The sequence below is a fragment of the Bubalus bubalis genome, chromosome 17, assembly GCF_019923935.1.
Source record: "Bubalus bubalis isolate 160015118507 breed Murrah chromosome 17, NDDB_SH_1, whole genome shotgun sequence".
Lineage (NCBI taxonomy): Eukaryota > Metazoa > Chordata > Mammalia > Artiodactyla > Bovidae > Bubalus > Bubalus bubalis.
The window spans coordinates 62074118-62091022 of NC_059173.1; the positions used below are offsets into that span (position 1 = coordinate 62074118).

The 16905-nt window shown below is 45.6% G+C and overlaps 1 protein-coding gene across 8 annotated transcripts in view; it reads left to right on the top strand.

Annotated features, from left to right (window-relative positions):
- ARHGAP10 (Rho GTPase activating protein 10) overlaps positions 1–16905 on the top strand; it is a 385067-nt gene that overhangs the window by 151520 nt on the left and 216642 nt on the right. For all 8 annotated transcript variants that reach the window (XM_045163178.1, XM_044930651.2, XM_044930650.2 and 5 more), the window contains 3 exons: positions 2364–2474; positions 5214–5318; positions 14459–14588. In XM_045163178.1, coding sequence (XP_045019113.1) covers positions 2364–2474; positions 5214–5318; positions 14459–14588 — 346 coding nt within the window. The remainder of the gene's footprint in view (positions 1–2363; positions 2475–5213; positions 5319–14458; positions 14589–16905) is intronic.

The window sequence follows — 16905 nt, forward strand, 5'->3', positions numbered from 1 at the left end:
ATATGATGCCAAAAAATGATTGCCTGTTACCTTTTTTTTCCCCCCAAAACTTAAAATTTTGTTGTGGTAAAATATAGCAGGTGAAGTGAAAGTTGTTCGGTCATGTCTGACTCTTTGCGACCCCATGGACTACACAGTCCATGGAATACTCCAGGCCAGAGGGTGGCCTTTCCCTTGTCCAGGGGATCTTCCCAACCCAGGGATCGAACCTGGGTCTTCTGCATTGCAGGCGGATTCTTTTCCAGCTGAGCCACAAGGGAAGCCCAAAATATAGCAAGATACGATTTTAACTATGTTCAAGGATATCGTTTGTGCAGTGTCATTAAATACAGTCACCCCCACATTCCAACTCCTAAAGGCTTAGATATGGAAACTCTGTGCTTCCCACTAAACTGTGACTCCCCAGCCCCCTTCCCTCCAGCTCCTAACCATCATTCTACTTCCTGTCTTTATCAATTTCACTCTCCCAAGTACCTCACGGAAGAGCAGTTGTGTGGCACCTGTCCTTTTGTGATCGGCTCATTTCATTTGGCATTGTTGACTAAAATAAATGTAAAACATTGTGAGTTGAGAGTTGTGAGGAAGTTTTATTTGGGGCAAAATGAGAACTATAGCCTGGGAGACAGCATTTCAGATAGCTCTAAGAAACTGCTCCACAGTGGTGGAGGGAAGGTCAGTACATATGTGATTTTGTTGAAGGGGGTGTGCGTGCCCTGAAGCATGTGTTTTTTTGTGTGGAAGGTTTCTGGTAGTTTTGTGAGGGTGAGTGCTAGTCACGAGGAGCAGACATCTCCGTGAAGGATTTTAGTGCTTTTCTAGATAGGAAGAGATACAAGAATTGGGCTCATAAAATCAGCTCCTGAAAACACGTAGCTATCTGAAGACCTGTCCTGGCAGTTTTTCCCAGAGCACAGAGCGCTTCATTTCTGCTCTCCACCTGAACTCCTTTTCAGGGGGTTTTGATGGTCAGTAGCTATAGCAGCTCATGATTTAGTGCTTGTAGAGGTACAAGGCAAGTGCCAACATGTAGTTGACATCTTAATGCCCTGAGGCTTCTTCCATGTTAAGCCAGGTGCCGGAATTTCCTTCCAGGCTGAGGCTGAATAATACTCCATTGTCTGTGTAGACCAGATTTTGACTATCCCTTCACCTGTCAGCGGCACGTTGGTTATTTCTCCCGCTTCGCTGCTGTCAGTGTGGGTGAGCAAGTATCTGTCTGAGTCCCCGCTCGCAGTTCCTGTGAGTGTATACCCCGAAATGAACTGTTAAGTTCGTGTGGTCATTCTGTCTTTAATTTTTTTGTAGAGAACGGCCATACTGTTTCCCATGGCAGCTGAGTCATTTTGCATTCACGTCGGCAGTGTACAAAGCTGTTTCTCTACGTCTTCACCAGTACTTTTCGTTTTCTGTTTTGTTCTGGGGATAGGTCTGTTTTTGTCTGTTTTGTTTTCGATAAGCGTGCGGTGAGTGTGTACACCATAGTGTAACCTGTGGTTTTGATTTGTATTTCCCTGATGGTGAGTGATGCTGAGCATCTTTCCATGTGTTTAGATATGGCCTCTTTGGAGAAATGTCCTGGTGAACCCTCCCTGATGCTGTATAGGAAATGTTCTGAGGGCCAGAGTTTTCTCCACTGTTCCTCTGTGGAGCCATCGCCTCTCCCAGTGCCTTTCTAGTTAGACAAGAGAACAGGGAACCTCTTTTTGGAATAGTCTCCCGGCCATCTGGTGCCTGTTCGTTTCCAAGGGATGGGCGTGTTGAGGGCATAGGAGCGTGACTACCTGCGGATGGGCGTCAAGCCCAGCCTTGCCTGGGAGCCAAGTTCTTGCAGAGGGGCTGTTGCCACTTCTTCACCTGCTGTTTTCACTCAGGAGTGCCGTGGCGACTTCAATTTGTTCAGTCCTCCTTCCCAGGCCACTTCATGCTTAGGCGATTTGTTAATGGAAACACTGTTTGTGTAGTTCGGAGTCTGTGTGTATGGTTCCAACTTGCGTGTCAGTTGTGGTTGGGGTAGGTTTCTCGTGAAGAGCGAGACTGCATGATGTTCGGTCCTTAGGAGTCAACCTCATCACAGACATGAGCAGGGGTTGGCAAACTACTTCTGCAGACAGTCAGATACTAATAACTATTCTACATATTTGAAGACCATGAGGTCCCTCTTGGGACAACTCAGTTCAGCTGTCATAGCAGGGAAGTCTACATAGAAGATATGTGACGGAGTGTTCATGGCTGTGTCCAGCACAACCTCCTTTAGGAAGACAGCTGGCCATGTTTGGCCCACAGATGGGAGCTTTGCAGACCTCAGATAAAGAGTTTCACATCACACCATCTCTAATCTGACCGCCTCCTTTGTTTTAACACAGGCAGATATCCAAGTGGAACAGAACCGGCAACACTTTTATGAACTGTCTCTTGAATATGTGTGTAAGCTTCAGGAAATCCAAGAAAGGAAGAAGTTTGAGTTTGTGGAACCCGTAAGTATAAACAGCAAGCTTCTCTGTGAGTCGAATGCCGTGATAGAGAATAGGAGTCTGTTTCTTTCAAGGTCTCATTTACAGTTTCTACAGGCTGTGATGCATAAATACGAAACAGGATGTCGTAAACTGTGCACAGAGCGCCCAGGTCGCTGTGGAGTCGAAATCCCACCACTGAGTAGCGGTTCTCGTCCTTATTTGTGCAGCAGTGGAATGAGGATTATCCCTTTTGCTACATGGCCGCAAGGGCCCTGCCGTCAGGTGCAGCTTCTCCCATCCTAGTTGTGACTCCGCCCTTAGCAAGAATTCCCATGAAGTTACTGGAATATGAGTGAGCGTGGGGGTATTTATGGGATAATCTTTATTCTACTTAAATTTGTTTCTAAGGCAGGTGCATCCATCCAAACCTTGGTACTTTCAACAATGACCGGTAACAAGTTATTTCTAATACAATTCACACTACTTATGCAATAGCTCAGTTGGTCAAGAATCTGCCTGCAATGTACAAGACCCCAGTTCAATTCCTGGGTTGGGAAGAGCCCCTGGAGAAGGGATAGGCTACCACTCAGTGTTCTTGCGCTTCCCGTGGGGCTCAGCTGGTAAAGAATCGGCCTGCAGTGTGGGAGACCTGGGTTTGATCCCTGGGTTGGGAAGATCCCCTGGAGAATGGAGAGGCTACCCACTCCAGTATTCTCACCTGGAGAATTCCATGGACTGCATATGTATAGTCCATGGGGTTGCAAAGAATCAGACACGACTGAGTGACTTTCACTTTCACTTCATGCAACCTAAATTAAGAACCAGTATGCACAACATCTGGAGAAGGCGATGGCACCCCACTCCGGTATTCTTGCCTGGAGAATCCCAGGGACGGAGGGGCCTGGTGGGCTGCAGTCCATGGGGTTGCTAGGAGTCAGACACGACTGAGCAACTTCACTTTCACTTTTCACTTTCATGCATTGGAGAGGGAAATGGCAACCCACTCCAGTGTTCTTGCCTGGAGAATCCCAGGGACGGGGGAGCCTGGTGGGCTGCCGTCAGTGGGGTTGCACAGAGTCGGACACGACTGAAGCGACTTAGCAGCAGCAGCAGCAGCATGCACAACATTTGAAACTACTTTGTGAGTTACTCTGACATTCTTTACACTTATTTTAGAAACACATGATTTTCATTGGTGCTTATGTAGGTGTATTTCATACTGTGGGTTTTAGCAAAAAAAAAACACCAGATATACACTGAGATCCATGATTCTGAAGAGTCACTTTTATTTTAATATAGGCTATATTGCATGTGATTAAAATAAAAAAGCTTTACTGAGGTATAATTCACATGCCGTACAGTTTAACTATTGTATGTATGATGTTGAGAAACAAACTGAAGAACCAAGTAATTGTTAATGAAAAATTAGCATTGGTAGAAGCTGTGTTCCAGTGGAGTAATGGAATTACCCTAAGTTAAACAGAGAAAACCTCCTTCAAGCTTTCTTCTTATGAGAAATCATAATAATAACCTATTTTTTTTGTGTGTGTGAACATTTACAGTGCTCTGCCATTGTTTAGGTCATTCTAAGCACTTTTCTGTGATCGAGTGTGGATTCCACACAGTACTCTATTAAGGAGATATTATAATTATGCCACTTAGCAAATGTAGACATAGAAGTAGAGAAATGTCAGCAATTGGCCCCAGTGGGGAATTGACCTCTGCTGGCCACTGGACGTCAGAGTCCCAAATTCCTCAGCACTACACGATGTGATTCTGAAGATGGTGGATCTCAGGATTTCCTGAGCTCTCACCTCTGATCATTCTCACTGTAGATTTGCTCACATGTGGAGCAGAGGCAGCTGCCCTCTGGTCAAGAGGGTCGGGGGTTTGCAGGAAGCTCCGGGTTTGATGACTGCCCTGCCTCTGCACTCTCTGCCTCAGTCATGGAGCATCTTTGTCAACAACAGAGAGGTGCCCTACACTGGGTGCCCTTTGAAAGAGCTTTTGACTCTGATCTGTATTTCACTTTCCTTATAGGTTCTATTGGCCTGTAGGGAAGAGGTTTCATTTTAAATGAGCATAGGGATTCTCTTGATTAAAAAGGGCAAACGAGGGCTTTCCTGGTGGCTCAGTGCTCAAGAATCCACCTGCCAATGCAGGAGATGTGGGTTCAATCCCTGGAATGGGAAGATGCTACATGCTGTGGAGTAGTGAAGCCCGGGGGCCACAACTGTTGAGCCTGTGCTCCAGAGCCCGGGGTCCGCAACTACTGAGCCCACGTGCTGCCAGTACTGAAGCCCGTGCACCCTAGAGCCTGTGCCCTGCGGCGAGGGAAGCCTGCACCCCACAACCAGAGAGTGGCCCACGCTCATCGCAACCAGAGAAAAGCCCACACAGCAACAAAGAACCAGTATGGCCAGACATAAATAAATAAAGATTTTTTTTTTAAAGAAAAAGGACAAAGGGGTGATGTAGAATTCCATTTCTTCTTACAGCACACTATAAAAGCTATCTAATGGCTCTGCTGTTGAGGGAGAAATCGCAGTTCCTTCATTCTTTTTTTATAGGGAGCAATTAATGAACAAAATGCAGTTAGGTTTAGTTGAATTCTAGTGACTTGCTTTGAATTATTTTCCATTGATAGAATCATAATGAGATGTGGGGAGACATGTGGCGGTTTAATTTTTTCCCCTGAGGGTGTGTGTGTGTGTGCGTGCGTGCACGTGCGCTAATGTTGCCTTTTCTCCTTTGTTTTAGATGCTGTCATTTTTTCAGGGAATGTTTACTTTCTATCATCAGGGCCATGAACTTGCCAAAGACTTCAATCACTACAAAATGGAACTACAGATCAACATTCAGAACGTAAGGAAACGAAAGCTCTCACTTTAAAAAAAAGACGTTTGAGAGGTGTAGTTGTGATTTCTTTGGTGTATGAAAAGCCTTACGAGCCGGCTGAGCTGTTGGTACTGGGAAACCGAGGCTACGCTGCCACCTTCTGGTCAGTTCTCAGTATAACAGCTGCTCGCCAGCTAATGGAGGCTCAGGACACTGCCACCTAGCGGCTGCTTTTTAAAAAGACGGATTCATTTTCTGTAATTAATTTTCCTCTCTTATTTTCCAAGAAGTCATGAAGTATGTTGTTATAATAAAATTTCACATAATTTGCCTAATTCCCTCCCCAATTTTCTTAAGATATAATTGACACACAGCACTGTATAAGCGGTACAGCTTAACAACTTACTAATTGCAAAATTATTTCCACTTTAGTTAACATCAGTCACCTCCTGTAGTCAAATTTTTTCTTTTTTTCCTTGTGACGATAACATTGAATGCCTACTCTCTTGGCAACTTTGAAACATGCCGTATGGTGATGTGACCTAGTCATTCTACATTTTATTTTGTAAGATGGTTCTAAGGATAACTTTTTTGTGTAATTCTAAGTTTGATCTGTATGAAAGACAAAACCGTCCTCCAGTTTTGATTTAAGGCATTTCAGTTGTAATCTAAATTTCTTCTTCTCTGTATGACTTATTTGACTTTTATTCCCACATAGGCTCACAGTTCCAGTGGAATTTCTTTCCTGTGTTTTGTGCATATTCACTAATATATTGGTGTTTGTAGTTGCTGTTGGTCCTTTATTTTCCTGGAAGAGGTATACTGTCTGTTAGGTCTTGAAGAGAGATTTTTAAAGAACCTAATCTGTTAAATGGGTTTCCCAGGTGGCACCAGTGGTAAGGAGCCTGCCTGCCAGTGCACGAGGCTTAAGACACTTGGACTTGATCCCTGGGTCAGGAACATCCCCTGGAGGAGGGCGTGGCAACTCACGCCAGTATTCTTGCCTGGAGAATCACATGGACAGAGGAGTCTGGTGGGCTACAGTTAGTTCACAGGGTTGCAAAGAGCTGGACACGATTGAAATGACTTAGCACAGCACAGCATAATCTTTTAAACAGTATAGTATGTGGTTTTGATCAGAAGGTAGATATTTTTCATTTCAAAACTTTAGTTGATTTTGGAAGTTGGAAGTCTCTTCCTTGAAAAGCTATTCAACTTATGTTTAGTATAATTTCAAATGTTGTTGAGAGTATAGTGAGTGATTTTGGGGACAAACTCCTAGTGCATCCTGAAAGACATACCAGGAGAAAGATGGGAATCTCTGTACTGTTTGCTACCTGACCTTCAACTTCTTATAATCTTCGAAATTGAGAATGAGGGGTTTTTGTGTAGATCTTGTTTCTAAGTTATTTTGCTATAGTTCCCTACGCTTGGGAATACAGATAATGAAATCTCTCATGTTTTGTAATTCATGTGTCAGTTTGTATTTGAAGATTGTACATTCTGCTGAGTCATATGGCTAAGAGTCGATTCCTCCCTATACAACCCCCGCCCCGCCCCAATATCAGTGACATAACATAACACAGTTTAAAAATATGTCCCCGTGTCTGTGTGTGGGTTAGTCCTAACTTCAAAGCCGCCTCTGTCGATAGAACACTTAGTCTAACGGTGCTGTGATGTATCAGAAGACTTCTGCAGACGGCGGAACACAGTGTTGTGAAAAGCACGTTCCATAGTTAGTTTAGAAGATGAGGTGATTATCTTGATTTTTTTGTTTGTTTTTTCTCCACTACCTGACTGTGTAACTGTGTCTGTAGCTCACCTGTCAAGGGCAGGGCTGGTCTGGATGAGAACCTTCAGGCAGAACTAACCCGTAATTTGTGTAAAATGAGGAGGCAGGCCCCCTTACTCAAGAATGAAGAATTTCAAGGCGGCCACGACAGAGCATTAAATCCAGTGCCCGGCCATCTGCGTGCGGGCCTGGGTGACAGCTCAGGCACGTGCCTGAGGAACCGCCGGCCCTCCGGGTCTGGGGCGAGGTGTGGGGGCACGTCGGCCTCTCCTGGGGGCTCTGGAGGAGCCGTCCCTGCGTTGCTCGCTTATGTGGACCCCCGGGGTCAGGGGGCTATAGTTAGCTTGTTGCTGTGTAGGCGCTAAGCAGCGTCTGACTCTTTGCGACCCCATGGCCTACCTTACATACCCCAGAATAGTTGGAGAGAGAGTCGGGATTTCAGTGGGATTGAACAGTACGAGACATGAACCAGTGTAAGCAGAACTTGAAGACAGGCTGCCGGTTGAAATGGTTCACCTGGCTTGTAGCCTAAGTCTATTTAGAACTTGGCGCACATACTTGGTAACCTTGATTTCCCACAAAGAAATGGGCAGAGAATAAGTTACTGGGAAGAAGCCTTTTCCTGTGTCCCCGGAGCGTCAGGATCGTCCTCCGCCAGCTGCCCGAGAGCCCCACCGTCCCTGTGAATGCTCCTCTGCCTTCTGTTCGGGCTCTTCCCGAGGCTGCTCTGCCTCCGCCTCCCCTTCAGCGTGGGGACACCTGACCCTGGGAGCCGCCGTGCTCTGCACTTGTGCTTCTAGCTCATTCTTTTCCCTTCAGCAAGACCAGCGCCCTGGAAACGCATGCCACTCACTCCGCCTCACCTGCGGCACCTCAGTAAGGTACTGTTCTTAGCCAGTTGTCCCATGCCCTGATGATGCCAGCTTACAGTGTACTGGAGACGACACGATACAAAAGTCCCAGCTGGGCAAGGGCAGAGGAGGGTGGGGCAGCGTGAGGGAGTGGCATTGGCTGTGCACACCGCCACGTGGAAAATAGGTGGCTGGTGGGAATCGCTTACATCACACGAGAGCCCAGCCTGGTGCCCTGTGACTGGAGGAGTGGGGTGGGGGCACAGGGCAGGGAGGCTCCAGAGGGAGGGGATTCATACATGGTTATGAGGGATTCGCTTTGGACCACAGAAGCCAATGCAAGATTGTAAAGCAGTTACCCTCCACTAAAAAATAACCCCAGCTGTGTATGCCTCGTTTTGTTTGTTTAAGAATCTGTTTTTGGCTGCTCTGACTTCACTGCTGCACACACTTTCTCTGCTTGCCGTTCATGGCCTTCCCGTTGCAGTGATTCTTCTCGCTGTGGGTCCCAGGCTCTGGAACTCAGGCTCAGGAGTCTTGGTGCACAGGCTTAGATGCCCCATGGCAGGTGGGATCTTCACGGACCAGGAGTTGAACCCGTGTCCCCTGCACTGGTAGGCGGATTCTTATCTGCCTGTACCACCAGGGAAGTCCCTGTTTTGTTTTAATCGATGTATGAGCTGTGCTCAGTCACTCAGTCGAGTCTGACTCTTTGCGACCCCGTGAACTGCAGCCCGCCAGGCTCCTCTGTCATGGCATTTTCCAGGCAAGGACACTGGAGTGAGTTGCCATTTTCCTTCTCTTGATGTATAGCGGATTTAAAATGTAGTGTTAGTTTCCTGTGTACAGCAAAGTGATTCATACATAGATACAGGTACATTCTTGTTCAGATTCTTTTCCTTTATACATTATTGCACGACATTGAATATAGTTCCTCACGCTATACAGTAGGTCCCTGTTGTTTGCTGGTTTCACGTGTGCACACTAAGTCATTCCAGTCGTATCACACACAACCCGTGGACTGAAGCCCGCCAGGCTCCTCTGTCCCTGGAATTCCCCGGGCAAGAATACTGGAGTGGGTTGCCATGCCCTCCTCAGCGGATCTTCCTGACCCAGGGATCAAACCCACATCTCTTATATCTCCTGCAGTGGCAGGCGGCTTCTTTACCCCTAGTGCCACCTGGGAAGCCCTTTATGCATAGAGATGTGTATCTGTTAATCCCAAATTCCTAATTCATCCCTCCCCACTTCCTCTTTGGTAAGCATGAGTTTCTTTTCTATGTCTGTGAGTCAGTTTTATAAGTAAGTTCATTTGTATTATTCTTCACGGTTGCACATGTAGGTGATAAGCTGACAGCTGTCTTTCTCGGCCTTACGTCTTTGTGATACTTTTATACGGTGTGTATTTATGTATTGAAGGAAACATGCCCAGGTGTTGACACCAAATCATAGAGTTAACTGTCTCTGTTCTATAATGTTAGAGATAATTTTGGTCAACTTTTAGGTATTTCCCTGGAGTAAAAAATGGAAATACAGTTTTATAATCAGAAAAACAGGAAGAGTTACTTAAAAGTAGAACAACCTGTTTTTCCCCACCTGGTTTCACCGTTTCTGTTGTAAAAATGGTTAGACCTTTTTTTGAGAGAGACTAGTCTTTTTCCATGTCCCATAATCTAGAGTAATGGATGGGCAGCAAAAAAGAGCAAGATGGCTTTTAAAAATTACATTTTTTTCCAGAAGAATGTAAATTGGGTCGAAATTAAAGGATATTTTAAAAAATTAATTATATTTTCTGATCTCTATCCCCAGAGAGACTAGAATAGAATTCTTCCGGAAGAAGTAGAACCGGGGAAATTTTAGGGTTCTAGAGGCCCTAGAAGATACTAAGAACGGTTAATAAGAATTTATGGATACACACACACGTGTTTGTTACAGTTTTGTGAGAAGAGTAGAACACCAAAATAAACTGTGTGACAAGAAGAGAGATTGGAAGTGGTTGTGTGAAACACGGACGTGATGGTTTCTGAGGGTGAGCCCGTCTGTGGTCACCTTGTAATCCTGTTTGCCCCTCTTCTCACCTCCAGACAGCACTGCTGTGCTCCCCTCTGTTTATAGTGTCATGATTAGCTTTTATAATCCCCCCCAAAAAAAATTAAAAATGCACTTTCTCTTTCACTCAGATGTAAAATAATACAATTTTAGTTTTATACTGAAGATTCTCTTCTTTCCTTTGTTAGAGACTGATTGTCACTATTGAGAGGCTTAATTGCAATGAAAATAATAATAACGCTTATTTTGTTACCACATGCCACGTGTTACCTACGTGCAATTTGTTTACAATACAAATGTGTCGTAACATTTAGTCTTCAGAAATGTCCTGTGATGTAGATTTTCAAATTCCTACTTCGGCAGGTGAGGAAAAGGAGGAAAAATAACTTCCTCAAGTCATACTGCTTTAAGGCCGGGTGGCATTGGAACTTGGGCAGGCTTATTCCAGGGCCCAAGGTCACTGATTTCAGATTTAATGTTGGGCTAGAAATAGGTTCACTCATGGAACATCTGGGGTCAGTAAATACGGGAGTTGGGGGACATCTTGCCCTGGCCATTTGGCTTCCTTGGACCTTAACAGTTTCTGGCTGACATGGGCATCCCTTTAATGGTAAGAGCTCAGACTTGGGTACGGATGGGAAGCCTCAGCTCATGCCTGCCTCTCAGCAGTTCTAACCTGCATTCCCCTTGTCCCCGTGGAAGCTGTCCTTCAGGTGTTTAGACTTGATCACCTGTTGGCCTGGCTTCCATCGTGTGCCCCTCCTTACCTGGCCATCTGCCCCTTCATAAGGCTCTTGAGGTGGGGTGAGTTGGGGGATGCGGTGAGGGGTGTGTGTGGCGAGCCCTGCCCCTTTTCTGTTTTACTGTTTGGGGAGGTTGCTAAGGTAGGCTGTGGGGGACCTACCCCTGATGTTTTACAGCTCCTTCATGAAACCCTCCTCGTATTTTTAATTATCCTCTGTCTTCTTTTGCTCCCTGGATGAGGTCATAGGGCCAGGATGAGAAAGCTTGAATGAAAAATGGCAATCTGAACTTGAAATCGGTCTTCGCTATCTGCCTGTGTGTGCTTTGTGCGTGGTCAGCTACTTCTGATTCTTTTGCGACCCCAAGGGCTGTACCCCACCAGGCTCAGAGCTCTGTCCATGGGATTTCCCAGGCAAGAATACTGGAGTGGGTTGCCATCCCCTTCTCCAGGGGATCTACCCGACCCAGGGATTGAACCCGAGTTTCTTGTATCTCCTGCATTGGCAGGCAGATTCTTTACCTCTAGTGCCATCTGGGAAGCCTTGCTGTCTGCCTCTTAAGCTTTATTTCTGGGTCAGACTTGCTGTGAGCAGTGCCCTCTCTCCCCTCCCTGCCAGTTTTGTAAATACTCTGATGTATTTGAATTCCTGCTCAATCCCCGCTTTGAATCCTCCTCCCCCCAACAGGTAATGTAATAATATATTTATTATGAGACTTAAGACTCACCGGTTTGGAAATGTGTGTGTGTGTGTGTGTGTGTGTTTTAACCAAAGCATGCAAGGAAAGGAAATACAGCAGTGGTGTTTTATAAGATTAGAGATGCTGCTGCTGCTGCTGCTGCTAAGTCGCTTCAGTCGTGTCTGACTCCGTGCGACCTCATAGACGGCAGCCCACCAGGCTCCCCCATCCCTGGGATTCTCCAGGCAAGAACACTGGAGTGGGTTGCCATTTTCCTCTCCAATGCATGAAAGTGAAAAGTGAAAGTGAAGTCGCTCAGTCGTGTCCGACTCTTAGCGACCCCATGGACTGCGGCCCACCATGTTCCTCCGTCCATGGGATTTTCCAGGCAAGAGTGCTGGAGTGGGATGCCATCTCATAGGTTATCGTGAGGATTAAAGCACTGTAAACTGATTTCGCAGCCTGCTGTGCTGTAGTTCACGGAGCCGCAAAGCGACGGAAACGACTTAGAACTGAACGACCAAAATCTCAGTGTAAACCCTCTCATGTGACCTAGTAACATTTATAGTCTAACATTGTTATTATTTGATTATCTCTTCCTGTACACCTGGAATTTAGAACCAGAAATTGCTAGATCCCAGGCACTGTTCTGTTGCTGTTTAGTTGCTAAGTTGTGTCCAGCTCTTTTGTGACCCCATGGACCATAGCCCACCAGGCTGCTCTGTCCATGGGATTTCCTAGGCTAGAGCACTGGAGTGGGTTGCCACTTCCTTCTCCAGGGGATCTTCCTGACCCAGGAATCGAACCCACATCTCCTGCATTGCCAGGTGGGTTCTTTCCCATTGAACCTCCAGGGAAGCCCAGCCATTCTATTACTTGGGCTCTGATTTTTAAAAATGTAAATTTTGCCCTCATTCATAATTTACCTAAAATGATACATTAAAAATATAGCTAACCTTTTCCCTTCCCGGTGCAGAGTCACCGGCCTCGGAGGCAGGAGGGCAGTGAGGGTGGGAGGTACAGAGGCAGAATGCAGAGGAGGGGCTGGAAGACTGAGAGGATTGGCGACATCAGGTGGGTGTGTTTGTTGAGCAAATAAGGAAATGTATCGGGAATACTGTGGAGAAGGCAATGGCACCCCACTCCAGTACTCTTGCCTGGAAAATCCCATGGACGGAGGAGCCTGGAAGGCTGCAGTCCATGGGGTCGCTGAGGGTCGGGCACGACTGAGTGACTTCACTTTCACTTTTCACTTTCATGCACTGGAGAAGGAAATGGCAACCCACTCCAGTGTTCTTGCCTGGAGAATCCCAGGGATGGCGAAGCCTGGTGGGCTGCCATCTATGGGGTCACACAGAGTCGGACACAACTGAAGTGACTTAGCAGCAGCAGCAGCATCGGGAATACTGAGAGCCAGGTTTCTTACTGTCTGAAAAGAAATGCGCAGAGTTGGAAAGGGGGCTTCCCAGTGGTAAAGAATCTGCCTACCAATGCAGGAGATGCCAGAGACGTGAGTTCGGTTCCTGGGTCAGGAAGGTCCCCTGGAATAGGAATTGGCAGCCCACTCCAACAGTCTTGCCTGGAGCATCCCCGTGGACAGAGGAGCCTGGCGGGCTACAGTCCCTGGGGTCGCAAAGAGTTGGACACGACTGAGCAACGGAGCATAGCACACATGAAAATGAAACAGGAGGCGGCTGGAAGGGGTCCCTGCCAGTCAAATCTAGGACAGTTTGAGCATTAACTTAAATAATGAGAGTTTTGGATACAACTTGTTAGGTTAATAGCAGTGTGTGTGTCTGTGCACACACGTGTGTGCCAGCATTTGCATATATATAGCATGCACATGTGTGTGTACATGTGTATGTGTATATATTAGACACAGAGATGGAAAGAAGTGAGAGATGGGGAGAATCTCTGTAAAGTGACAAAGAAGGTGACTAAAATTAGGGTATAATTAGCTTTAAGATGCGGACAGGAAACCCCAGAGCATAAGAAACGGGAAGGCGAGAGATGGCCACCAGCAGGTGAGTCCCATCCTCTCTGCAGCCCTGTACGTTTTTAGAGTACATAAATGAATGAAAAACAATCTCTCAGCTTGTGTTTAAAATAAGCCTCTGTTAAGTTTCTCCTTTACAATCTTCATTTATCAGACTTCCCACCCCCCTCCAAAAATGGACCATTCTAACATTTTTCTGCATTTAGAACCTTTGGTAACCCCTTTCATTGTAGGGAGGAGAGAGGAGGAATTTCAATAATAATTTTTCATCTCAGCTCCTCCACAGTTTCACATCAGCAGTTTTTCAGTATTAATACAATTATTTTTGAGTGTAGATGAAAGAAATGTCCGGAGACTTGGTGGTGCTGACTCGGCAGGTTTGCCTGGTAATTTTGCCACTTCACCTTGCATGCCCGTTGGCAGTCTAGCCATCTGACAGCGATATTGACATCCCGTCTCCAGGGCTTCACAAATGTGATTTGCCTCTTTAGATATCAAAGACATTATTCGTAGGTGAGATTTCTTTCCCCTCTTCTTTACTCTGTGAAGAAATGTCATTTTCAAGTGCAATTACCACAGCCTGGGAAAAATGACACTGAGTTTTAGTAGTTTGCAAAGGAGAATTAAGTTTTTCAGATTCTGAATACTTAGATATATTGTTGGTAATGAGTCAGATTGATTGTTGCAAACGAAAGACTTCCTTTTATGGCCAATATATATATATTTTTTAAAACCTAAGATTTAATAATATTGTGAGACATGCAGACATGAATTCTTATGTTGAATAATGGAATTACTCTTGGTGTTAGAAATCGTTAAAGTAAATAACCTCTAGTAACCTTTGTTCCTATATGTCTATTAACTACTTAACCACTAATTTTTTTCTTTGCACAATAATCTCAACAAAGAAGAGACAGTGGAAAGGATGGACACATTTTGAGAAGTTGGTAGAAAAATGCTGCAGATTTAATTATAGCTATCCAGAGACTTGAAAATGTACTTAAAAGGACTTAAAAATGAACTTAAAACTTATATGTGTTTCTTAAATCCATTTCAGACACGGAATCGTTTTGAAGGAACAAGGTCAGAAGTGGAAGAACTTATGAACAAGATTAGACAGAATCCCAAGGACCACAAACGAGCAAGTCAATTCACGGCAGAAGGCTACCTGTATGTGCAGGAAAAAAGTAAGAGACTCTCCCGCGGTGGCGACTAACTCGTTAAAAATTATTAAAAACTCTCACTGTAATCACTCTGATATTTTGGGAGTAATTTTTCTTACCACTTTCTTTGCTGTCTGAAGGTGTAAGTTGCAGTTGTGGGGGGAAAACACATTGCTTCCCTAGGGAAAGAATGGTGAGATTAGGAACTCTGTGAGCAGCCTGCTTTCCAGCCACAACCCACCGATTCTCTGTCACACTTTGTTAAAATTTGCTTGCAAGGGAGGAATGACTTGGTAACATCTGAAAGCGAGGTGGGTATTAGCTTTTTCCTCTTTTCTTCTCATCCTCACCATTAACACCAATACCCAGCCACCCACATACTCATATGCAACCGCACCGCCTCCCCAGAGCCCTGTTCTTCTGTGTTGAAGTCAAGAAGGGCGTATGTCTCTCCTGCTTTTACATCACTTCTTGTATGATTTGTCTGAGATCGTTTTTTGTCCTTGTTAAAATTATCAGGGCAATTGCATATGACTATGAAAAAAAAATTCCTAGAAGATATGCTGACTGACCTCCCTGAATTTTCAGCACTGTTCTCTTAATGAACACGCTGTGTGCCAGTCAGTCAGTCAGTCAGTCCAGTCGCTCAGTCTTGTCCGACTCTTTGCAACCCCATGAATCGCAGCACGCCAGGCCTCCTTGTCCATCCCAACTCCCAGAGTTCACTCAGACTCACGTCCATCGAGTCAGTGATGCCATCCAGCCATCTCATCCTCTGTCTCCCCTTCTCCTCCTGCCCCCTATCCCTCCCAGCATCAGGGTCTTTTCCAATGAATCAACACTCGCATGAGGTGGCCAAAGTACTGGAGTTTCAGCTTTAGCATCATTCCTTCCAAAGAAATCCCAGGGCTGATCTCCTTCAGAATGGACTGGTTGGATCTCCTTGCAGTCCAAGGGACTCTCAAGAGTCTTCTCCAGCACCACAGTTCAAAAGCATCAATTCTTTGATGCTCAGATTTCTTCAGAGTCCAACTCTCACATCCATACGTGACCACTGGAAAAACCATAGCCTTGACTAGACGGACCTTTGTTAGCAAACCAATGTCTCTGCTTTTGAATATGCTATGAAGGTTGGTCATAACTTTCCTTCCAAGGAATAAGTGTCTTCTAATTTCATGGCTGCAGTCACCATCTGCAGTGATTTTGGAGCCCCAAAAAATAAAGTCTGACACTGTTTCCACTGTTTCCCCATCTATTTGCCATGAAGTGATGGGACCAGATGCCATGATCTTCGTTTTCTGAATGTTGAGCTTTAAGCCAACTTTTTCACTCTCTTCTTTCACTTTCATCAAGAGGCTCTTTAGTTCTTCTTCACTTTCTGCCATAAGTGTGGTGTCATCTGCATATCTGAGGTTATTGATATTTCTCCCGGCAGTCTTGATTCCAGCTTGTGCTTCTTCCAGCCCAGCGTTTCTCATGATGTACTCTGCATATAACTTGAATAAGCAGGGTGACAATATACAGCCTTGACGTACTCCTTTTCCTGTTTGGAACCAGTCTGTTGTTCCATGTCCAGTTCTAACTGTTGCTTCCTGACCTGCATATAGGTTTCTCAAGAGGCAGGTCAGGTGGTCTGGTATTCCCATCTCTTTCAGAATTTTCCACAGTTTATTGTGATCCACACAGTCAAAGACTTTGGCATAGTCAATAAAGCAGAAATAGATGTTTTACTGGAATGCTCTTGCTTTTTCGATGATCCAGCAGATGTTGGCAATTTGATCTCTGGTTCCTCTGCCTCTTCTAAAACTAGCTTGAACATCAGGAAGTTCACGGTTCACGTACTGCTGAAGCCTGGCTTGGAGAATTTTGAGCATTACTTTACTAGCGTGTGGGATGAGTGCAATTGTAGAGTATACTTATTTTGAAATTAAAGCACCCCACGATGCTTTCAGACTTTCGACAGTTTGGTCTTACTTTAATGATGAGGCTGTTGTGGTTTACCTCTTCAACTGTGGAGCCTGATTGCTAGTTAGTAGGAGGAGTCATGGAGAAGGCAATGGCAACCCACTCCAGTACTCTTGCCTGGAAAATCCCATGGGCGGAGGAGCCTGGTGGGCTGCAGTCCATGGGGTCACGAACAGTCAGACATGACTGAGTGACTTCCCTTTCACTTTTCACTTTTATGCATTGGAGAAGGAAATGACAACCCACTCCAGTGTTCTTGCCTGGAGAATCCCAGGGACGGGGGAGCCTGGTCGGCTGCCCTCTATGGGGTCGCACAGAGTCGGACACGACTGAAGCGACTTGGCAGCAGCAGCAGCAGCAGCAGCAGCAGCAGCAG